General features: G+C 41.2%; 1 protein-coding gene across 2 annotated transcripts in view; it reads right to left on the bottom strand.

The window, feature by feature from the left end:
- The window catches only part of CHCHD3 (coiled-coil-helix-coiled-coil-helix domain containing 3), a 147870-nt gene extending 122088 nt beyond the window's left edge, over positions 1-25782 (bottom strand). For both annotated transcript variants that reach the window (XM_065655404.1, XM_065655411.1), the window contains exons 1-3: positions 25633-25782; positions 23279-23366; positions 277-358 (exon numbers count right to left, since the gene is read on the bottom strand). In XM_065655404.1, the coding sequence (XP_065511476.1) occupies positions 277-358; positions 23279-23366; positions 25633-25713 (251 nt within the window). In that variant the 5' untranslated portion in view covers positions 25714-25782. The remainder of the gene's footprint in view (positions 1-276; positions 359-23278; positions 23367-25632) is intronic.
- Between the last annotated feature and the right edge of the window lie 256 nt (positions 25783-26038).

Below are 26038 nucleotides of genomic sequence, written 5' to 3'. Positions count from 1 at the left end.
ATGGAGCTTAGAAGACTGAAAAAAAAAAAAGTCAGGCTTATAAGGTCAAAAGAGTTTTAGATCAACATTTTATATCAGCTCTTAGAAGAAAACTGCAGTTAAATTGTTGGTCTTAACATGTGTTTAATAACAGAAATTGCTATATCATCTAAAATTCTTACCTACCAATTTGTCTTGGGAGGCACAGAATTTACCTGTTTATAGAAAGCAGACAAATCACAGTAATAAAAGCATTAGATGCATGTTTGTTTTAAATATTTTTATTGACAAACCAACCTTCTCTTCTGCGCTTCAGAGTCTCTCCTGGCCCGTTCTAATGCCAGTTCTTCAGCTATTCTTTTCTTCAGTTCTTCATCAACTACAATTAAAAGAAAATTAAGCGAAATGTTAACAAAACACATTCCTCATTACAGAAACACCTGCATAATACAGTGCTCCATTTTCTTTTTTCTATAAAGCAATTGGAGCGCTTTCTTCTGGTTTAACCACCTTTCAAATTTTAGTATACAATGCTAAAAATTGTTCTTACATTACTCATCTACCAACTTTTCAATTAGTACAATCACGAAAATTTTAAAGTTTACAGTATATGTTAAATACATTTTTCCTATGAAAAATGCCTTTATAGAGTAAAATTAGGGAGGTGGGGAAGGAAACATGACTGAGACCTAAATAGCGAAGCCATAAAATGATGGGTTTTATTCATATGGAACCAAGGGAAACATCTTCCTGTGAAATGAATCAAGTATTGCCAAACACATTTTACCCAAAAAAGCATTTACAACATCCTATGTATCCATACTTCTAGTTGTTTTTGTCAGAAAATTCTGGTCGCTATTGCTAGAATAAGATTTTGCCTCAACTTCTGCCAATTTTGTTAAAACAAGGAGACGTGGAAACAAAATCTTCTTCATTTAGGTTATGTCAAATGAAGTAGTTGTAAGTCTGGCTAACAACTGAAAAATCAGGGAAGCAGCTTCAGGTCTATGAACAAACGTTCCACACAAAGGTAGAAAAGTGTGGGAGCCACTAATCCTACAAGCTCGAGAGACACCTACAAGATTAGCAAAATCCATTCGGTGAGGTTTGGAAACACAAAAAATCGGTCCATTCCCAAGCTCCTCCACTGATCCCGATCAATATGAACTATCTCCACACCTATAAGTGACCACGTTCTTCTGGAAAACACAACTCCGGGAGCTCAGGAGTTGGTTGTTACTGCCTTTAATAGAAGTCATGCCAATAAGATGTCTTTCAATAGACTTCCAGAAGAAGGCATACTAAAAAAGGTTGTTCCAACCCAAAAAACACACAGAAAAAAGACCAACCCAACTACGGAGGTAGCTTTGTATGTTCTATCCCTATCCAAATAAAAATTAAATATCCAGAGTAACATTTTCCACTTGGGAAAACGTCGGAGCTCGGTAACCAAAAGTTATGACGACTTCAGTGGAGCAGCTGTTGACTTTGCATTAAATGTTGACTTGTAACAGTCAGTGTGCGCGTTTTCCTAGAGGAAGAAAAGAAAACAACTATAAAGTTCAGGTGCAGAAAGAGATTAAAAATCACATCATCACATCCAGGGTTATTTCAATATAAATCTTAATTTAGACCTGCCTGTCTGGAATGAAGGTATAAATACCTCCACTAGCTAAGCTGTACCTCTGTAATACTCTATTGTTCCAGTACATACTGGTAATTCCCTTATTTATAAGAACTATCTGGCTCGAATTCCACTCCATGCAACCACAGAGCTAAGAGACACACAATCTCACTCCAAAATTCTTATCACAATAGAAATTCAACTCCAGAAGGTGATACAACCCCCTTGTCTACCCTCAGGTAACCAAACCACTTGCTTAGGTAGCTAAAAAACCACAGAACTACATTTTCAGGCAATATAAGACAAAGTGATTGTGAGATAAATGCAATCAGATTGAAAAAAATAAAGGGAGATACTAAAAAAAGCCAGTGACAAAAAGCCATGTATCTCAGTGACCTCATCTACAGGAGTTGGATTTATCTGCAAATATTATCCAACAACAGCCCACATTCTCATTATAGTTAACTGTGTCCAGTGCGCAATTCTTCTCATCCTATAGCAGACTTAAAATAGCCAATTTTATGAATGAACAAAGCAGCTTCATCAACTTTATGGGAGTCTTGGCCAACTAATTCAGTTATGAGCATCTTAAGAAGAGCGGAACGAATCGATTTCCATCCCACAGACGCAGCAAATGCTGAGATGACAGAACCAGAGGTGGGTTGGGGAAAAGTGGGGGGACGCTCATGAATGGCAAGTGAGACCTCGTCCTAAAAATGTATTTACTTCTGAATTTAATTATATTAATATGAATCTTGTAACAAATGAACATCACAAACCCAGGATGAAAAAGCAGAACCCCATTTTATTGAGACTATCTCTGACTATCGACACCGCTCCGCTGTTTTCTCCTCCGAAGCTACACGAGGATCCTCTCTATGTCCTTCTAATATCGGACCTGAGAATACACAAAATGTGATTTAAGCGTATTGTTCACCAGCATCTATATCATGAAATTTATTGTTCTGGTGTGCAAAAATGAGTACGAGAACTCCAGCAGACCGTAGAATGTTATTTTTAAGTCATAATGAGAAAAGATTCAGGCAGCAGCCAATAAAGATATTTGACCTTAACAATCAATTAGGTTACCCATCGATCAGCCAAATACTAATAGGGAATAAAAGTGCAGCTATAGATCATTCAATAGAATTATTGTAAGATGTAATTGGGTGGCTCCCAAATGGGAATTTTATGATGTTTCAGTAAAAAAATTGCAGTTCTACAAGGAGGAGGAATTTGTTCTAAGGGGAGAAGCATTTAAAAAGGGAAAAGAAAATTATTATAAACAATGTTGGAAAAAAAAAAAAAGAGCCGTTTCTAAATACAAGCAGTAACACCTCTCTCTAATGGCAATCTCTGCTCAGATTATAGGGCATGAAAACCATACAGCTGACCATTAAAATATTGGAGAATATCACAAACTGGTGGGTGCAAGACTGATAGAATACATACAATCGCGAGATAAGTATACAACAGTTGCCAAAAAATCTGCAGTCGTTCCTACCACCTTCCCAGCTTAGTATTTCAAGTTCTAAAATCAGTGTCGGCTTCATAGTAAGTTCATCCTAGAGCAAATGTGGAATATTCTCAGGCAAGTACATTCAGAAAGGTCACACTTATCCCAGTGCCTTCTTGTTCTCCTACAGGAGCATCAAATGAATGCAGCTCCATTTCCCGACCCCAAAAGCGCTAATGCAGAGCTCACATCAAAAGACAATTTAGGCAGATGGTCAGTAATGAAACCTATTCTCAAAAAGCCGGAGTGCTACAGCCAGAAATAACTTTTCTCTGTCCTCTTCGCATGTGAAGGGTGGAGGCTGAGTGGTGTCTGATAAGGGGTATTCTCTTGGGGATAATGGCAAAGCAGAACCCCCAGCTGTATCGCCAATGGGCTCATTAACACTGACAGAGAGCAGCAGGTTGCCCAACGCTTAAAAGACCGACCAAACCATTGCACGTGACACCACCACCGAATATCGGTATTGGATTAAAACCACAAAGCTCGTCCCTGCATCTCGGGAGACCAAGTGGTGACTGTCCAGGGACAAGGACATTTTGATGGCCTCTACATCACAGTATCTGACCTTTCTTATTTGTCCACCTACTCTTCTGGAAAAGTTCAAAAGACATAGTAATTTATGCATCACATTATACATACACACTTTTAAAAGTATGGATAAATTAATCACTTATTTACACCACTTTCCTGTACTACAATACAGGATAATACAAGAGGAAACGGCTTCAAGTTGCACCAGGGAAGGTTTGGATTAGATATTGGGAACAATTCTTCCTGGAAAGGGCTGTCGGGCATCAGAACAGGCTGCCCAGGGCAGTGGTGGAGTCACCATCCCTGGAGGGGCTTAAAAGGCATTTAGATGAGGTTCTCAGAGACATGGGTTAGTGCCAGAGTTAAGTTATGGTTGGACTCGATGATCCTGAGGGTCTCTTCCAACCAAAACAATTCCATGATTCTATATCTGGTTCAGTTGACTTCCCCTCCACATACATACAGAGGTAAATTCAGCTTCTTTCACATTTAAAACAAAGCTCTAAGAGCATGAAAAAAAAAAAAAAGACAGCCGAAGATGAGATCTGAAGAAACGATAAATTACATCCAATACTTATTCATTGGCCAAAATCTGTGACTAGGCCCAACAACCAGAAGAAGAGCAATTTCCAAAAATCAAAGTTAAAGCACATTTACTCTTTCTCAATCAAATCATTGCCAGTGGTTTCACACCTTCAGACACGTGCGCAGACAACAGGAGGGAAAGGGTTTTAAAGTATCTTGCACAAGGTTTTATTTAGAAAAGGACACAGTTAGGGAAATATAAGAGCATCCTTCTCATTGTGGGCTTCCAACACTCTTCCATTCAGCCTTTTCCAGACAAGGAAGACACTGATATTCCTACCCATCCAGCACCCTCTGGAAAATCTCAAGGAGGCTTCATCTGCCACCTTATTAAAAGGCCACAAGATGTATGAAAATGGTTTCGGGAGCCACTTGTAGAGATGCAATACAGCTTTCTGTACTCCACTTAAAGACTCGCCTAATTGCTATTAAAAAAATAATTACACAAAGAGAACATGCAAAGCCATTTGCTTCACCCTTAGTACCAATTTGTCCACTTATGCTTCAAAATGAGACTAATAAGAATACAAACACTTTACATGTTTTCTAGACTCCAAAAGGCTTCAAAGAATTGCGGGGACGGCTGATGAGGACAGAGGAGCTCAGGGTACTGAAGAGCTTACGTACTTACCAACAGGGCACGGGCAGCATTTAAACTGGTTGTTTTTCATTTTAAGTTTAATCATTATTTCTGAAGAATAGCATAAGAATACAGTCTATTTGCAGACTCATACAAATTTAATTATCAAGACATACAGCAACTCTTCCATTTAAATTCACAATACAGGCACTGCCTATAATCACGGATTCAGTCCAAATATAAAGTGCGCCTCCAAGGACAGAAATTTGTATTAACTGTTAAATATTGGTAATGTGAAGCAATACTTAAACAAGCTCATAGGATAATTAAATATGAAAACAATGCAATTAAGTGTGCATAATTTAAAAATATTCAATATTTTATTTTCTGAAGGCGCTCTTGCATATATTACATTATCTACTTTACAAAGTAAATGTGGATATCAATTAATACTAATTTAAATTAAAAACAAGACGGTACGTGATCTAGAAATAACAAAACAAGTTAGTTCAAATTATATTCAGAAAATCCTCTTTTCAGTATCCCCTTACAGTAGTAACTTTAGCAGTAAATCCCAACAACAAGCTTATGAGAGGGGCTGGAAAATACAGGAGCGAACAGGATAACAAGGTTCTTCCCTGTGATTCATTGAATTTGGTTCTGCCTGGGCTTAACAGCTGCGTTTTACAATAATAACAAGTTATTTGTAAAATTCTTCCGCCAGACTTTACAATTACTCAAAAAAAATTACAGGTATTCGATGCAGTGCAGCAAATCCTCAAAAATATCTCCAGAATTTTCTTCCAGAAACTTAATTACAGGAAATAAGCACAACTACCACAGAAGAAACACCCCATCTTAGAGGATTTAAATTTGATATAATGTGTGACAGATACAGGGAAGCCCGGCAAGAGAAGAACCATGAAATATGGTCAGTTTATCTTGAAACACGTGACAGCTACTAAAATAAGTAATGACCACCAGTAAGTTGATCGAGTTACAGACAAAAATATACGCAATTTTTATTTTCTCCAGGAATTCCTGTTGTGCCAGCTACAGGACTATGGGAAGTTTACTGTAACTTTTAAAATTGTTCTCAATGCCGTTAAGTTTTGAATCATTACAACCAAATCATATTAATAACGCATCCTCCTCACCCACCTCGATAATATAACTATATATATGTGTATATATATATATGAAGTAACTTATTTCAGCAGCTATTTAGCCATAAGTCACTTTGCTGTCCTGTTCATTTAAAAAAAAAAAAAACATTAAGAGGTAATAACGAAATGGAAGTATCACAAACCTTTAAAATACTATCACTGGCAGAATACCCTTAGATAGAAACTAAGTTGCTATTTCAGCTTTCTGTGCTATTAATTCCTTCTGCACATACACTGTAAGGCTTTTCTTGCTGAACACAATGGATAAAAGCATCAGGATTGCACAATCCAACATGTAAAAAATATAATCTTATTATAAGGAATGATGAGAAGGACTTGACGCTTCTGCTTTCAAGAGGATTAAGCACACACAGTTCTTTGAGGGCAACTCGAATTGCCTGGTTTCTGATTCATAAGTTTACCGTAAAGCTATTTTATCCGACAACACGGGTAAATTTACTGGTATACCTTTAATTCCCTTGGACACAATCATTTCTAAATTCTTCCACCACGTGTATTTCAATGAACGCCTTCTACCGCTATACAAGACAGTGCAATAATCATGTATTTCTACACATAATAGCCAAGTAGGAGGGTTTATAAACTAAAACACTCTCTTTAGTTTTACATTTTGAAGTCACCACTTATTGCAAAGAATTACTAACTGCTATTGCACAGGCCAGCACTCCCAAGTGGGACTCCGAACTCTCAAGGTTACATAAACAGCCAATTTTGATGTTCAGTTCATCTACCATCATCTTTAAAGATGATTCTCCAGCTGTGATTGCACATTATCAGTGGCACTGAAAAGTCCATTTTCCCCAATTACGGCCCCAGATTGCAGTCGCCTTGGACAGGAATAAGAAGATTCACAAACCTGCTCATCACAAAGGTCTCTGTTGTGGTTATTTTCACATTCCTTCCCATTGGTGGGAACATAAGCTCGGAGTAGCTCTGGCTATTGAATTTTCTTGTCAAATGTCCCTGTGCCAAGCGTTTGCAGGGCAAGGGGCTCAGCTTTCACACAAATGGGGTTCGAAAATATAGGGAACAGTCCTTGCTACCAAAAAGAGATCAATGGAGACTTGTAACGAGCGACTGAATGGGATGAGTTCACATGAATAGGTAACGGGGTGAAGAACAATGTTATTTTCTGATATTGTGCATTCTATATACACAGAGCGAACAACCAGAACATTCCCCCAACACCTTTTCCTTTTTTACAAAAAAAAAAACACTGCAGAATATCTATTTTTATTCACCTCGCTTTTCCATCTGATTTTAAATTTCGAGTTCCATTCACACCCACTTCTAACTTCAAAAGACTTTATCATGCTCTACGATCATGCCTGTCTTTTTGTAGCAAACCAATCTAAACAATCACCAGTAGAAAGAGGGCAAGCAAATAAAGAAAGATAACTAAAGACTGCTATTTGCTGGAGGATACAGCTTTGTGACAAAGATATTTCAGCAGCCTTCTGACATTCAAGCCCTTCGCTATCACTTACATGTAAGAGTAGTTACATTTATACAGTCCTAAAATTACATTCGGCCCTTTGAAGGCAACTGCAAGGCTGCCGTGGCCCCCAGTGAAAATGTGTTGGACACCCCTGGGTTACACCCTTTCCAAACCAGCTACATATTCCCAACTCCAAATGCCAAAACAAGTTCTCTCTCTGCTTTGTAAAATTAAAACACAACAGTATTTTCCTTCCCATGAGCAACTAAACTAATGACAACCTGACTTCTTACTCTATTCCTCCTACATACAAAATAACTCTGCTTTCTTTCATATCATGGTACTATTTAACCAAGGAATGTGAATTTTTGGGGCGTCCCAGAGTTCCGCACATAGTGACTGCCCAACAGCACGTGCTTGGATTGACTGATCAGAAGCACAACATACTATAGGAGAGTTTTGCCGACCTGTCCATAGTAAAGCACAACTCGCAGCTCTTCCAGACTCTGAAGGGGTTATGGAATAGGTAATGCTGGAAAACTGTGGTTTCAAATCACCATCCTGTACTAATAACAGAACTAATAGCCTGCGACAGGCTTAGAGAGTTGGGTTGTTCAGCCTGGAGAAGAGAAGGCTCTGGGGAGTCCTGATTGCGGCCTTTATGTACTTAAAAGGGGCCAGTAAGAAAGATGGGGACAGACTCTTGAGCAGGACCTGTTGCGACAGGACAAGGGGTGATGATTTTAAAGTAAAGGAGGGAGATTCAGGCCAGACATGAGGAAGAAATTGTTGGCCCTGAGGGTGGTGAGAGCCTGGCCCAGGTTGGCCAGAGAGGTGGTGGATGAACCATCCCTGGAGACATCCCAGGCCAGGCTGGACGGGGCTCTGAGCAACCTGAGCTGGTGCAGACGTCCCTGCTCATGGCAGGGGTGGGACTCGATGAGCTTTGAAGGTCCCTTCCAACCCAAACCATTCTGTGATTCTACAAATATCACTACACATCAAAACCTGCATCTACCACTAACTTGCAGCTACTCTGGTACTTAAAGCTATCACGTCACAGAAAGTTAAAAAGTCATCATTTCTGAATTATACTGAAGAGTGGAATAACTGCTTGTTTGTCCTGTCCCACTGCTGCTCCCAAACAACAGCATCTTTCTTCACCCTGTTCCCTCTCTTCAGCTACTGAATTTCAAATGTGTGTGACAGCCCAGCCTCAGAAATTGTGCTAAGAACCACAGCACAACCACCAGCCCCAGGGCCTTCCAAAACCTGGTCTGGCCCACCTGTATGCATTGCCCCAAAGCATCTCCCCTCTTCATCGTGACCCAAGATCTCCCAGATCCCTCAGGCTCAATCATTGTGAAGGGTTTTCCATAGTCTTGTATATCTCCAGGATTCACCTGGCTCTGCCTCTCTACAGCTAGACTCAATCTTAAGGGTCTTCTCCAACCTAAATGATTCTGTGCTTCTAGATGCATCAGGTTTGGCTGTAGAAGTTCCTGCTCCAAGTCTCCACATCTTCATGGAAAGGGCTGTTGAGCACTGGAACAGGCTGCCCAGGGCAGTGGTAGAGTCACCATCCCTGGAGGGGTTTAAAAGACACATAGATGAGGTTCTCAGGGACATGGGTTAGAGGTAGACTTGGCAGACTCAGGTTAATGGTTGGACTCTATGATCTTGAGGGTCTCCTCCAACCAAAATCATTCCATGATCATTATCTCCTCCAAGCTCACCCCGTCAAAGCATCTTTCCTGCCTCACCAGTAATGCTCCGAATTTTTTCCAGATGGGATTACACACAGGCAGACACATCAAGAGGTACTATTCCTTTCCTGGCCAAAGAGATCAGACCTTTAGAAGGGGAGGGACTGGAAGAAATCCAGTAAGGAGATGGAAAGATTAATATAGAAATTTGAAAGATTAGGTAGAAAGGAAGGATATGGGATTCAGAGAGACAAATCCACCATTAAACTAGGAAAAGACAAAAATTATGAGAAAATAATATGGACCAATGGTCATTAATCATATCAGGAAATACTGCAATAGTAGCACTGTCACAAATCCACTTACAAATATTCCAAGAACATGTAAGTAAATTAATTACCTTTGAGAAACCTACTGCTCTGACTAGTTAGTGCAAAACTGGTTAACAATTTTCAACATTACTCTGAGAAAGATGGAACATAAAAACAAATTATATAAGAAGCCATAATGGAAGAATACTGTGAAAAAACAAGCAGTAAAAAATGTCTTCACAGGTAAAGGTTAGAGGAAAGTGTTTCATCTAAAGATATCACTCTAATACATCTGCTTATCCCATTAACCAGGTTTCTCTGAGGTTGGAGTTGCATGGAGAGGTAAATCAAGATGCCAAAATTCTACTTCATATGCTTAAAGCAACTTAAAAAAAACTTATCACTAAATTTTACATGGAGTAAAAATTTTCCAGCGGAAGCTGACTGTTCGGAAAAAAGTGGAACCATCACCATATCAAGCCATTATTTTATTTATCCATTACATGGGCACTGAAACCATGCACAAAAATCAGAAAGCAATCACTTCACCTCAAATTAGGTACAAGGAAGCTTGCACTGATAAACAAGTAGACAAACCAGCTGTTGTGTATCCAAATCTCATCACCTGTTCATTCATTCAAGTTACAACAACAGGCTGATACATGGGTGGTTTGTATCAGCGCAAAGAAAACTAATTCCAGAATTTGTTTATTCAGCTGAGATGCAACTTAGAGCACATTGAGTCCCATCACTGCTGACTCGAGAAGGATACAAGGAAAAGAATTTAAACAGCATTTGTAACAAGGTCCTGTAAATGAGAATCACTAACTTAAATAGGGAAGCGCAGATGAATCTAAGTAGTTTCTTATGTCTTGAGGATAATGTTTTCAGTTTCCTACATCCCATACAGCAGCATGTTGATTTTAGAGAATAACCTCCAAGGCGAGCTTTAGTAACCAAGTGACAGAACATTTATATCATGTAATATTAATGGTAGGACACTAGAAGTCTCATTAGACATTTTGAATATATGCACCACACAAGTACCAAGGGCATCTGCACTCCTTGCAAGGATACGTTGCTGTCAAGGAAAGTGGAGGTGATTTTAAAAGCTTTGTAATGCGTCTTCCTTCAACCCAGCTTTATATTTAGTTGTCGGACAGCTACAGTTTTGTCAATTTTGACATGTGGTAACTGTTTTCAGCCCAATATTTAGCAATGTACTACTGCTTCTAATAACTGGAAACTGACTGTAAACAATATGAAACTACAATGTTTACAGCTATTTTCATTATTCAGAAATTATAGAAAAAATGCTGAAACATTAAATACTTGCAACAATAAACCAACAGCGACATTTTTAATAACAGGTAATGAGATCTGCTAACAACAAACGCTTTTCAAATGGCTGGTCTGTAAACTGATGTAATACTTACAGCATCCCCACCAACAGCTTTTTAGTGTTATTAGTCATTACCAGTACTAAAACCAGGATACAACACAAGGATATAGTGAGTAATAGTACTGCCAAAACTAAGCAGATCCGATTCTATTCTAGGAATAAACTGCCTTGAGTCTCCACCAAGTAGTACGTTAGCAAGCATGTAAAAGCAAATGCAAGAGCCAGTAGCACTTCAAATACTAGAAACTGAATTTAGGAATTGAATAAAAGGTGCACAGAAAAAGCAAGAGACTGTTCTGGCAGGCAAGAGGTCAGACAGATAACTCTTTCTCCTTTGGATTTTTGCGACTGTCGAAGATGCTTCCAGCTAACACAGAAATATTTGAGGGTCACTTGGAGTAAAATTTTCTCTCTTCTCTTCCACAACTGACACAGATTAAAAGAAGCCACCATGTTCAGCAATTCCTTCGACAGACAGACTGCCACAGCAGAGTGGTCCTCCGGCAAAACTTAATTGACAAAGTGATGGGATGTCCAAGTGCTGATTCTCCAAGAACAGACCTGGATCTGCTGGAGAGGGGCCAGAGGAGCCCCAGCAATGATCCGAGCCTGGAACAGCTCTGCTGGGAGGACAGGCTGGGAGAGCTGGGCTGTTCAGCTGGAGAAGAGAAGGTCCGGGGAAACCTTAGTGCAGCTTTTCTGTGCTTAAAAGGGGCAAATGAGAAAGATGGGGACAGACTCTTGAGCAGGGCCTGTTGCAATAGGAGAAGGGGTGATGGTTTTAAACTAAAGGAGGGAGATTCAGGCTGGACATGAGGAAGAAATTGTTGCCTCTGAGGGTGGTGAGAGCCTGGCCCAGGTTGGCCAGAGAGGTGGTGGATGAACCATCCCTGGAGACATCCCAGGCCAGGCTGGACGGGGCTCTGAGCAACACGAGCTGGTGCAGATGTCCCTGCCCATGGCAGGGGGGGCACTGGGGGACCTGGGAAGGTCCCTTCCAACCCAAACTATTCTATGATTCTATGTCCTTCCTCTATTTCTTATACTTAGATTTCAAGAACCAGGTAGTAATATCCGAGAACTGTAGTTTTCAGTCTGGCATTACCCAAAACTTTAGTGATATACCTCAACATGAGATGATTCAAAGAAAAAAAAAAAAAAAAAGGCAGTTCAGCACACATGCAAACTCATCCGAGAAAACAATAAATTGCAGCAGTAGCTGAAAGTGCACAGTGTTCCCCTGAGGGAGAAGAAAATAAGTCTTCTTACCTCCTGTTTAACTAAAAAACAACTTAGTACAAAGCTTTCAAGAAGCAGCAGAACACACTTAACCTGCCTGATCTGACAAGCGATTAAGAGTTTTAGTAACACATCACTGCAGCCTGAACATGAAAGAATAAAACAAAGTTTTTCTTTTCATCATAATGTGATAAACCATACATTGAAAGGATTCTTTAACATCACACTGAAGATTATCAACAGGGTAAATAAATTGCAATAGAAAAGTAGCATTTACTACTAAAACCACAAGGTTTTTATTACCTGAAGGTCTCCTTGTCCTGCACAAACTCTTAGTAGTTCACTGAAGACTTGGTTTAGAATATTTTGATATATTCTCCCCTTATAGCAGCCCCTCACTTCTCATTTTATTGAGAATTGTAGTCAATGGATAGATAATCTGCATAAGAATATATTTTGCTATAAAACCAGAGCAGATGATGTATAGTAGAAAGACAATTTTCTTGCACAGTGTTATTAAGACTGATATTGGTGAAAGCAAACAGTTCTAATTCAGTCATTGGTTTTATTTCATTATCGTTATTTTTGATTTTATTCTTTGAGGTAACACAAAATCATTCCAACTGCTCCAAATGACTTCTATTCTAACGATCCTTTAAATTACATACCCTTCTATCTTAGCCAGCTATCTGGTCTTTTTGACCTATAATCCCAAAAAGGTCTGAGGAGGACAAAGGAGAAATAACTGGGGTTTATTCTGCTGCCCAGACACAGCATGGACTAGACAAGTTAAAGGCTGAAATTCCAATGGAAATATTGAATAGTTCAGAGGTAACGTTCAGCACATTCAGTTCCCAATATGATCCAAAAACTTGAGCACATGTGAACTCCCATTTCTGCAAGAACATACATGGGAGATTGCAAACAGGGGTTGCAACAAATGGGTCCCAGACAGGGATCTTCTGTCAAATTCTGATTTCTACGGGATAATGTCACTGAGATTAAGAAAAAAATTAAAAAGAGGCAGAGAGGGAGGGGGGAAAAAAAAATAGCATCTTGTCAGACAGCTTTTTATTTAATTCTAACATAAAAACCCCAAAAACTCAAAAAATTATCTTTGCACAAGTCTGCCTCAAATGTTAGATAAGCTCTGGCTGCGTTTTCAAGAAGTTCAGCCTAAGCCAGGGCTTTGTCTATGCTTAAAGGTCTAAAACTTGGCCAGGATTTAACCACAAAATATTTCAGTACTCGGAACTAGTAAAAGGCAATGGCACCAAGTCCATGCGTAAATGCCTCACCATTTAGTGCTTAAAACTCATTATTACACGCTGGTTTGCAAAAGGCTCCGTGAACTGTGCACAACCTCTTTCTCCCAGGTTAATTTTTGTCTCTGCGTTTAGAGACAGTTACCGTGGCTTTCTTAATTAAGCTTAGTGCAGCACTAGAAATTAATGTAACTATCACATGCCAGCCATCAATGTTGTTTTCCAACATGATTTTCCGCTACCCACTGGAAGACACTGGTTTAGCAAGCACAAATTGTGTGCTTCCACATCAAAAAGCAGGTGGTTCAAACCTCTAACTCAAAGCCATTTCTAAGCAAATACTTTGGATGTACTTGTTATACCAGCTACGACAAAAATGGCTTTATATGTGTACTGCACAACTACTCTGATTTTTTTTTTTTTTTTAGAGAGAAAACGTCTGCACTCAGTAAACCCTAATAGAGCACATGCAGCCTTAAGCAGAATAGCATGAAATTTAATTTCGACAAACCCACTTGAGACCGAAAAGCGCACAGGATGCGGTACGTAAGAATTACCTGTTCCTAAGAATACAGAGAAACAAAAGTGACACTTGTAAACGGATGCCCACTGAAAGATAAATTCTGCCTGTGTGCAAAAAGCCGCACACACAGAAAACCATTTGTAAAACAAAAAAAGCTATAAAGGAAGCAGATTATCATGGCAATAAATCTACCTCAGCTAAAGACCTGGTTACTTATGCATACGAGTAGGACTGGACTTGACACAGGGTGATTTTTCTTGACTTTTCACTTGGAATATCAAAAGTTCTCCATCAGCTGTAAAGTGATAATCCCTAAATAAATCAATCAAATCTCCACTTAAGATTTGACAATATTCATGGCTTCCTTACCCTGACCCTCGAGTAGGGAGACAAGGAAAATAATAGAAGAACCACACACACAACTCAATCCCACAAGCTCTCAAAAAACTTAATTTCTCCATTTGCAGAACCCTTGGAAGCCTCAAAATTTGTTTCTTTAGTTCCCTTTACAACACTGAATAACAACAAATAAAACAATAGCACGGGAGAGGGGGGATTGGAACCTATTATTGCAATTCTAGCCTTAAATGCCTCCCACGCATGAACCACTTTTTCATACAAAGTTTTAAATTATCATTTCATTACAATAAAAGGAGGAAACAGAAGGAGAGAGGAAGGGAGAGACAGAATTCTCTTCATGTTTGTCCTGTCCTTCCAACTGCACAAACTTCAGCCAAATTTATATTGTGCCACACCCTGGGATAACATTTCTACAAATGCCATTTTGAAGCATATTAAAGTATGTGCATGTCATGCAGTCCACTGCCACGCTGAGATATTAATAAGGTATTTCAGGGGGCTGGATGGGTTGGCTTTTTTAATTGTTACTACTAATTTACTTGTAAAAGGTTCTTTGTTTGGAAAAAAAGTTGCTTTCCTTGAAAAGCATAAAATATTCTATCAGTATTAGGGGGAAAAGGTCTGTTGTTCCACAGGATACATCAGCACTCAAAATGCAATTGAAGCGGCAGGCGAGGCGCAGTATTGAGGACACCTCAACAGCGAGGGACCAAAAAACCACTTTGGAATTGGACAAATGTTGGGAACATAACACAAGTGAGCACCCCAGGTACACCCAGGCTTTTCCATTCATACCTGGAAAAATTTCTGTTCATATGATGAGCATTTGTAAGGTTCAGGACGTGCCTCTTACCTAACTATGTACCTTTTCCACATTCAACAATCCAAGTCTGTTAAACAATGAAATAAAGACTTTTTGCCTGTGCTAATACTCTCATCACATCTACCCAACCCTCCATTAATTACACACCATCTTTTCAATGACATTATTATTGTATTTTAGTGACACAGTGAACTAAACCCTTCCACAGCCCTCAACTCCAAAATACTAAGAACTAAAAGAAACAGATCTATAAGTTGCTTTATCTGATATTTTTTCCTTCTAATTTCAATAGCATTTTACAAGGACAAACCCATCCACCTGAAAGCGTTCACAGAACACCTTGCCTGTCACATAGACAGTAAAAACTGGAATTTATGCAATACTTGCTTCATCTCCCATGCATAATTCCATCCTCCCTACACTCCTGCAATCCAGTGACACGAGTGTCAGGCTCAACTTAAGATTTGCTGTTCCAGTGACAGCATTAAAGTTGGGCATCTTTAGCAGTCTAGCGAGTTACAAGACGTTTCACCTTTTGATAATAAAATACTTCCATCAATAGCCAACCTTTAACCCAAAGAATATCAATACACATCACTGAAAATCAACTTACCTGCAAGAAATTCAGTGACAACCAAGTGGCAATATAAGAAGCCACAGAGAGCAGGAGCGAGCGCTGCAGCACCACACAGGCAAAAATACCCAAGACAGTTCGATGCATGTTTTAAATCTGAGCAAAAAATATAAACCCTGAACAGACCACTGCCTGGGTGTCAGAAGCAATGAAATTCTGATGGAACTGCCCTTCATACATGTCCATGTATTACACCCTATTATCTGCGTCCTTCATTAAGAGGAGTAGGATGAACCTCACCCAACCAAACTGCCAAATATTCTTTGGAATTTACTCTTGCCACAACAGCTGCATTAGAGGCTTCCAAGACTTTCAGACCAAAAGCTTATAAAAAAATCACCAGTATTTCTCACAAGTTTCTCTGTACCCCTTTGAATTTTTTTTTTATTCCCCATCCCAGAGGTCAGAAGCAAATCAAACCAAAACCACAAGTATAGCATTGATAACAAACCCAGTATTATTCTAAAAAATGCAAATCTTGGCCTTCCAGGCTACCAGTGGTCCATGGGCAAGCTCAGTATGACCGAGGATTCCTACTTGATTTATTCCACAGAGGTTTTCAGTACCAGTTAAGTGTAAAACCTCCTTCTAAAGAGTATCTAGAGCTGTACCTAGAAGAGCGCAAATAAACAATACTGAATGGAGAGAGCAAGTTCTCCTGGTTGCTGCTACAGGAAGGAAGGTTGAAAACCAACATCAGTGGCTGAATGGAAATGCTTGAGATATTTACAGGTGTCTCACAGCAAACTGAACAGCAGAGAATCAGCCTAAGCATTGCTAAAACTCTTGTTTTTTCCCTTTACTAAAAATAAGAGGGATTCTATAAAATTAAAAAAAAAAACCCACACAGAAATGTCAGCTTGCTTCATCATTCAGCATGTGCAGACAAAGTAGTTGCAACAAAGTAGATGAAAATAAATACATTAAAGAGTACAGAACTAACAGGATTTGTTTGCAGACTATTCTTGTTTAATTGGCATAAATTCAGCCAAACTCTCTAAACTTTCACCTACTCAAAAACTAAAAATAAAAAACAATTAAAATCTACAAGCAATAAAGCAGAAACTCCCACAACGTTTATCATTAAGTAGACTAGTTCTATTTTTTTCACGCAGCATCTGACTATCCATAATTACTAGTATGACCAGTACATGCTGCGATTCTTCAAATAAAGTTAAAAACTACCTTTCTGAAAGGCAGACAAGCAACAAGGGCAATGACTCTAAGATCTCAGCCAAGTTCTCTTGGGCTGCACATGGCAAAGAGACCACTCGGGGTGGTCACATCGGTCTCTGCTCACATTATAAGGATTAAAAAACAAAGCTCTGTTGCACTAAACTTATTTTCACACCTCACCATCAAATCACAGGATCATTCAGGTTGGAAGAGGCCTCCAGGAATTCATTTCAAACCCTCTGCTCCCAGCAGGATCAGCCTTGAGATCAGACCAGACTGCTTGAGGGTTCATCCACTCACACCTTGAAAACCTCCATGGACAGAGCCTGCCCAGCCTCACTAGGAAACCTCTTCCAGCACCTGACTGGTCCCATCATGACAAAGGATATTTTTCCTTAATGTTACTCCCAATCTCTCCTGCTTCCATGTCCACTGTCTCTTCCCTTCATACAGAACCATGGAATCATTCCAGCTGGAAGAGACCCTCAAGATCACCGAGTCCAATCGTAACAACTCTAGCACTAACCCATGTCCCTGAGAACCTCATCTATTCATCTTTTAAAACCCCTCCAGGGATGGTGACTCCACCACTGCCCTGGGCAGCCTGTTCCAATGCCCCACAAGCCTTTCCAGGAAGAATTTTTTCCTGTTATCCAATCTGAACCTCCCCTGGCACAACTTGAGGCCGTTTCCTCTGGTCCTGGTGCTTGTTCCTGGGGAGCAGAGCCCGACCCCCCCGGCTCCAACCTCCTTTCAGGCAGTTCAGAGATCAGGTCTCCCCTCAGCTCCTGTTCTCCAGGCTGAACCCCCCAGGTCCCTCAACTTGTCCTCAGACTTGTCCTCCAGCTCCCCCATCAGCTTCATCACCCTCCTCTGAACTCCTGATTCATCTCTGATTTATCACCATGAAGGTCTGTTAGCAGCTTCTCAACAAGCCCCATAGGCTGGAGAAGGCTGCTATCAGGCCTCCTCAAAACCTTCTCTGTTCAACCTTGAACAAGCCAAGTTTCCTCAGCGTCTCCTCACAGGAAGGAAATCCAGCCCCTGACCTTGGCTGAACTTGTTCCAGTTGATCAATGGCAGAGGGGACCTAAAACCGGACGCAATATTTGAGAATCACAGAATCACAGAATGTTAGGGATTGGAAGGGACCTCGAAAGATCATCTAGTCCAATCCCCCTGCCAGAGCAGGAACACCTAGGTGAGGTTACACAGGAAGGTGTCCAGGCGGTTTTTGAATGTCTCCAGAGAAGGAGAATCCACAACCTCCCTGGGCAGCCTGTTCCAGTGTTCCGTCACCCTCACTGAGAAGTTTCTTCTCACATTTAAGTGGAACCTCTTGTGTTCCAGCTTGAAGCCATTACCCCTTGTCTTACTGTTGGTTGTCACCGAGAAGAGCCTGGCTCCATCCTCGTGACACCCACCCTTTATATATTTATAAACATTGATGAGGTCACCCCTCAGTCTCCTCTTCTCCAAGCTAAAGAGACCCAGCTCCCTCAGCCTTTCCTCATAAGGGAGATGCTCCACTCCCTTCAGCATCTTTGTGGCCCTGCGCTGGACTCTCTCCAGCAGTTCCCTGTCCTTCTGGAACTGAGGGGCCCAGAACTGGACACAATATTCCAGATGAGGTCTCACCAGGGCAGAGTAGAGGGGAAGGAGAACCTCTCTGGACCTACTAACCACCCCCCTTCTAATACACCCCAGGATGCCATTGGCCTTCTTGGCCACAAGGGCCCAGTGCTGGCTCATGGTCATCCTGCTGTCCCCAGGACCCCCAGGTCCCTTTCCCCTACACTGCTCTCCAACAGCTCATTCCCCAACCTGTACTGGACCCTGGGGTTGTTCCTGCCCAGATGCAAGACTCTACATTTTCCCTTGTTATATTTCATTAAATTTTTCCCCGCCCAACTCTCTAGCCTGTCCAGATCTCGCTGGATGGCAGCACAGCCCTCTGGCGTGTCAGCCACTCCTCCCAGCTTGGTGTCATCAGCAAACTTGCTGATAGTACACTCAATTCCCTCATCCATGTCGTTGATGAATATATTGAATAATACTGGTCCCAGAATTGACTCTTGAGGCACTCCACTAGATACAGGCCTCCAACCAGACTCTGCCCCATTGATCACGACTCTCTGGCTTCTCTCCTTCAGCCAGTTTGCAGTCCACCTCACTAATGAGCTGAAGCTGAAGTAAAGCGCTGAACAGACAAGGAGAAACGCATCCCTCTATCTACAAGATGTGTTCCTGTTCATACAGCCCAGGATGCTCTTAGATGTATTTGCCACCCGTGCACGCAGCTGGCTCACACACCATGTTGCCCACTGGGGTGCTCAGCCCATTTTCAGAAGAGCAAATCCCTATCCCAGCGTGCCCCGAGGCCAGGGGCTGCTCCTTCCTCCGCGCAGGATTTTCATTTCACCTTCTTGATTTTCATGAGGCTCCTGTTGGCTCGTTCCTCCAGGTCCCTCTGGGTAGCAGCTCTGTGCTCAAACATACTGACTGCAGCTCTTCCATTTGGGATGCAGTGCACTGAGGAGCATGCACTTCTCCTCCTCCAGGACACTGATAAAGCTGTTTAACATGACAAATTCCTGCAGAGCTCCACATGATACCAGTCTCCAGGTAGACTATGACTCGTTAGCCTCATTAACACAGACCCTGACCATCCAACCTTTTTTTTTTTTTCTTTTAACACCAACCTGTTGTCTAGTCATCCGCACTGCAACATTATAACTTGGATGTAAGGATACTGGGAGAGGTGGTGTCAAACACTTTGCTGAAGTTGAAGTAAATGACGCCTACTGTCCTCCTCTCATCCACAAATGCACTCGTTTTGTAGTCTGTCTATGCTTCCAACTCCCGCTGACCTCATTTTTTACACTGAAGCTCTATCATGAGCTCCCTGTTTAACCAGACCAGACCTCCAAAAATCTCTATTAACTTTCTTTAGTACTGGAATGGGCCATTATTGCACTAAGAACAGGTTATCCTTAAGAACCTTACAGCTTTCCTGAACTTATCCCTCAGAGCTGCCATCATGCGATCCCACAAACCCTCTTCATAAGCTGAAGTTTGTTCTCCTTAAATTCAGTTAAATCCCGGTTACACCTCCAGCTAGAACTGAATCCTTCAAATACTCATTGCTGTACACCTCAACAATACTTGATAACACATTTCTGATTACGTCAACATACCCTGGGCCACTGAAACTCCATCAAAATACAGGGACGCCAAAAGACGACGATACACAATTAGAAGTCCTCATCATTCCATACAAATGAACAAGGCTAAGAGATATTTTTCTCCACCAGAAACACGCAAGGTCTAACCCAATTTCTGAGGTGGTATCAGCAGAACTCACTTTGTTACACAACTACACAATACATAGTACTTTATGTCATGGGTCCTTAACCAATTTGTTCTCATGAGGACAGTATAGTTACAAATAACACAGTTAAAAATATATTAATAACGAGAAAAATCCCATTTCCTCAGTGTTATCTGTTTCTGCGAAGGGAAAAAAAATCTCTGTCTGAAATGCAGAGACTCTTAATATAGCATTTGTTCTTTTTTTTCTATAATAGACTATTAGCTTTTTAGATATCCACTAAGCTAAAATGAATTAAACTATTCCCATTGTCTGTTATGAGTAAAGCTTTAGGTATAATGCACACTCAGGAAAAAAAAACCATCTCGTTGTCTGACCAAATTACTTTTCATCAATATTGCTTGAGGAATTACAGACATACTTTTAAGATTCTACACTTGTTAAACATTTCAGTGCATTTAATATTACTCAGAAGTCAAAAAATGATCCTGGCAAACTAGGATGCTCTAAGATGTAGTATTTAGATGTCAGATTTCATTCTAAGTGTATGAAATTTCATTTTCCGATCCCAAACTGAAGTCAATAAATTCATCCTGTATTGGCAAGCAATAGGATACACATTCTTTATGTAATCTAATACATCATTCCTCCGCCAAAAGCCATCAAAGGCTTGACTTAAAGCAAGGGCTGGTTTTAGTAGCTCCAGTGTTATTCCCTCTAAACATCTTTATTTTTGTAGATAAGTTCTATTTGTCTGGGATATATAAAGATATAAGTGCAGGCTAACAAACTGCTGAGTTTTCAAGTTGCCCAGCTGGTAACCCAAAAGCCAGAACCAGCTTCTAAACACTACCAGCTCTTGGAAAACTCTCTTCAGAAGCAGCGGGTGATCCACCGTCAGAAAAACAAAGTCATTAACACCAGATTCATCAAACAGAAGGAAATAGGGCTCTCGTTAACAGTGCAGGGAGCTGCACCAAGAAACGAAGTCCCAGTACTGCTGGACCACGGAAGGAAGATCCTCAGAGCTGGGATCCAGCCCTCACAGCCACCGACATGGATTAATTCAATATTACATGATCAGAGCTTCAAAGTGAGCACCCTTCCTGTAACGACACCTTATCAGACAAATGTGGACTTTGACAAATTCAGTTTTGCTGCAAAATAAACAAATCGGTTGACCCACAGCATCAAAGAAATTCTGTAGTTTGTAGTTCTTCGTCAAAAAAAACCCTCAGTGAAAGAGGAATGGATGGTATGGAAACAGATACTTCTGTATAATATAATTGTCTTCAGTACAAATCATATTAGTGACTGCGATATGACACCAATTATACTTTCCTGGGGAAATATAAGCACTTGACCTAATTCACTAGTTCTTAAAGCACAAATAGGCATGAGGTTTCCCAAGCTTGCGAAGGGCCAAGCAATTCATTAATAAAAAAATTACTATTTCCAACACACAAAGAGAAACGAAACTACGCGTCAAGATACATACATACCATGAATTAGCAAAGAATCGCCACGGTATTGCAGCCTTGATCTCTAGTCACCATACCCCAAAAATCACAGATGCTTATTCGCAAGACCATTTCCGTAACTCAGGTTGAAGGATGAAAAAGCAACAAGCCCTACCATGAAAGTAACTCAGATGTGCAATTATTATTTCATATAAATTCTCAACCTAGCATCATTTCTTCACTAGAGTAAAACACATGCACATAATGAGAAGGCCACTGCTAAAAAAGAAAACAAGATGAACAATCTGGCAGCACATGCAAGAAACTACAGCCCTACTCCATTTGTTAAAATAGAAGCAATTTTATCGGGCAAACTACATTTTACAAGCCAGGTGACAGTTTAAGTCCCTTTTAGCACTGATCTTTTCCTTGCGTGCACTATGCCACAGTCTTCCTAATCATAAAATCGAAAAACAAACTTGTAAAATAGCATCATTTGGGAGCCCCAATATTTGTAAATCACCTTCTGTTGGATTTACTTGACATCATTAGATGCTCACACTGCACCTTTTCATGCCAGTATTGCTGGACGGCAATTCATCTCATCCTGGAGTAGAATTTTCAAATAAACCAGAATATTTGTCCACTAAATTGTCTTTATCTTTTCTCTGACCACAGAGGAAGCCCAGCTCAGATATAGACACCTACACCACCTTCAATTAAGCAACAGAAAACTAACATTCTAAGCTTCAGATGAAATAAAGATGCTACGTTCTAATCATTCAAGTCTTACTGCAGGGCCCACTACAGCCACAAGACTGGTTTTTAATCAGTGCTGAGTTTGGGTGGCATATTTTATAAGGCTCAAGGTAAAAGGGAATTCCTGAGGGAACACTGATATCTTTAATATTTCTAGAGCACTGATAAGAAGCCTTACTTGAACCCCACAGGTTCCACACAGACAACAAATACAAATCACATCCTCCAACCTTGGCTATTCATTTTCCCTCTTTCAGTAATTACATCATGCTCACTGTGCTGAAATATTTTAAATTAGACTCCATGCTGCCTGGCACAAAGCTTGTTGGATGCATTTGAACAAGCCTCAATAAGGAAAAATAAAATATTAAGAAAGCCATCATTTTGAGCCATTGATCTGTATAAACTGTATGTGACTTATTTCCGCTATTCCATTATAGGTAAATAAGCAAACATTGTAAGAAAAATATGCTAAGTATATTTCAACAGAAGTTCACCATACTAAAATTCAGTGTCAGTTAAGTATGTAAATTCTGAAGGGAAGAATATTTGGAATGGATATTTGCTTTCTCTGTTGGATTATTTTTTAGAGTCTTCAACAATGGATAACACCTCAGAAAACCAGGTCTAATAAACACTTGTGTTTTACACTTTAATGTCTGAAGAAAATGAAGTCATTTAACTCCTCTAAAAGCCTACAAACTACTTATTCAAAAGAGGACATGCAAAAAGTTCATGTCGAAGAGAAAATCACCTCTACAAAGTGGCAATGAGTTCATTAAAATGCCCTTAAAAGTACATTTGATTTCCTTCGTCACATTAAAAACCAGAAAACCATGGGCGTACCTGCACCAGATCCTGATCGGTGCTGAGACTGCGATCTTCCACCGGGTGAAGAAGGTTCCTTCATACGATCGATGACACTGTCAGAGAGCTGAAAAATATAAACGCCAACCCAGAGTCAGACTGCATCTCCTGCTTTAGCCCCATTACCCCTCTCTTCCCCCTCAAAAAGTAGTAAAACTTCACCTAAACAGCAGAGATCCCCAAAATAAGGTATAACAACTGTTAAAATTCTAACCACGACACAAACCAAACTTTTGCTTTCCCCTTATTTATGTGATGAACACTCATCTCTGCAAACAATTAGACTGAACAAGATTATTTGGGCTCTCTCAGAACACAAGAAACTGATATGACCGCGTAAAGGATACAGGGAACAGTAAAATTAAAAATATCTTTTGAGACAAGACCTGTAATTAATCAGCCTTTTTGCCTTTCTCACTTGTTTGGCTGACAGTCAAATATCGCACAGTGTAGGTGCACAGCACTTAACCCAGGAGGAATCTCATCCTGACCAAGCCCTCAAAACACTTGTGCAACACCAGTGGTCACAGCAAGGGCAGTCAGCCACTGCGTTCATTCTAATCTCGACACCTGCACACATAGAAATACTGTCACAAATCATGCAGAATCAAACAATTACAGAAGTGTCCAGCTGCAGATCTGTTGTAGCCCTCAGGGGAAAAAAAAAATAAAGAAAAAAAAAAATCAACAGAAGGTAAAGAAGTTATAACATGGAAGCTTCTGTTTTCCAATGTATAACTTTCTATTGGTTTCCTCAAACACCAACTCTTATCAAAATACTGTTTTGACTGCCCATGAAAATTAATTTAATTAGAAAATTCTTTACTAAACCCACAGCACGATGTCTTGCACTGGCAGAAATCTGTTACCTACATTTTACTAGAATTTGTAACCCAAAACACAACTTAAAGTGTGAAATTCCTTCAGCATAAGACTTCTTAAGCCAGTACTAAAACTCCCAGCTTAACTTCACAGGTAGTTTCACATATGTAAACAGACCCGCTTTTGGATGTCCTATTGACCAACATTATTTATTCAGTGAAGTTACACCTTCCAGTGGCTGTATATCATTCAGTTTTTATTCCCGTTATTTCAAGATACAGGATACTTTAGACACTTCAATAGCACTTCTCAGTATCTCAGCATAGTTCAGAGCAGATAAACTCTGCTGTGAACACTTACATTACTGTCACCTATTTGCCAGAACTGAAAAATATCAGTATGCTGAAATCAGCAGCAGTCAGTATCAAGGTTCATTCTGCAACACTCCTCCCTATGATGAGTAATTAAAAAAAAAAAAAAAAAAAAAAAAAAAAAAAATCAAAGAAAAGTTATTATCCATCCCAATATGAACTATGGTGTCTTCCATTGAAACATTTATAAGCTGGCAGGTTTCTCAAAGTGTTTTGTGCCACAAACTACCTTCCGGTATATAACAGGCCACAGCATGTTGTAAATTGCGAAAATATGGGAATGTTTCTGCAAGTACATAGGAAGCCAGAGGAGAACATGGGAAAGGGAGGAGCTCTAACATGTAGAGGTCAGGGAAAGACAAGACACAATCTTCTGGTTACACATCCATCCTGCAAGCGTTTTACCACCTGCCCCTGGTATCCAGGCAGGGGATAGAACCACAGATTCATTCCAGTTGGAAGAGACCCTCAGGATCATCCAGTCCGACCATAACCCAACTCTGGCACTAACCCATGTCCCTAAAAACCTCATCTAAACACCTTTTAAACCCCTCCAGGAATGCTGACTCCACCACTGCCCTGGGCAGCCCGTTCCAATGCCCGACAGCCCTTTCCAGGAATAAATTTTTCCTAATATCCAACCCCAACTTGCCCCGGCACAACTTGAAACCGTTTCTTCTCATCCTGTCACTTGTTACTTGGGAGAAGAGACCAACACCCTCCACACTATGCTCTCCTTTCAGACAGTTGCAGAGAGCAGAAAGGTCTCCCCTCAGCCTTCTGTTCTCCAGGCTGAACCCCCCAGGACCCTCAACCGCTTGTCCTAAGAGCCCCCTCATCCAGGGCGTGATTCCTGCACGGACAGAGGCCTCCAGACCCACCCTGAGCACCCCGGCTCTCACCGGTGCCCTGGAAGACCCGACGGAGGGAGCAGAGCAGGAAAGGGGCATAAGTCACTGCGGGAGAGGGGATGGAAACGGAGGAGAGCGACCGTGAGGGGACGGAGCGGCGGGGGCAGGAGGTGCAGAAAAAGCCGAGAAGGGGCCCAGGCCCAGCTGGGGGCAGCCTGGGCCGAACCAGACCCCGCGTGTCCCCAGCGGGAAGCCCGGGCGAGTCCCTGGGGGGGATCCCCGCTCTCACCCGCACGCCCTTGACCACCGTGATGTTCTCATTCTCATCCGCCTCGAAGGTGACGCGCCGGGTGCTGCTCCCGCCGCCCATCTCCGCCCGGCGCCTCCAGGCCGCGGCCCAGGGACAGCCCCAAGGAGACTCGCTGCCCCAGCTGCCAGGGCGCCTCGCAACAATGCCTCCTGTCATTGGCGCGCCGCTCGCCTCGCCCCGCCCCCCGCGCGTAGAACCCCGCTCCCTATTGGCTGCGAGGCCGTAGCCATGGAAACCGCGCACACCTGCTGAAGAGCGGCGCGCTACCCGGAAAGGGTGCGGAAACTTTTTCGGTTCAAACTTCAGCGGGGGCGCGGACTACAAGTCCCAGGATGCTTAGCGCCAGGAGGAGGGGGCGGGAGCTGCCGGCTCCGCGCGGTGCCCT

This window comes from Caloenas nicobarica, chromosome 1, assembly GCF_036013445.1.
Source record: "Caloenas nicobarica isolate bCalNic1 chromosome 1, bCalNic1.hap1, whole genome shotgun sequence".
Taxonomy (NCBI): Eukaryota; Metazoa; Chordata; class Aves; order Columbiformes; family Columbidae; genus Caloenas; species Caloenas nicobarica.
The sequence above is the reverse complement of the archived record's forward strand: the minus strand, read 5'-3'. Positions and strand labels throughout refer to the sequence as shown.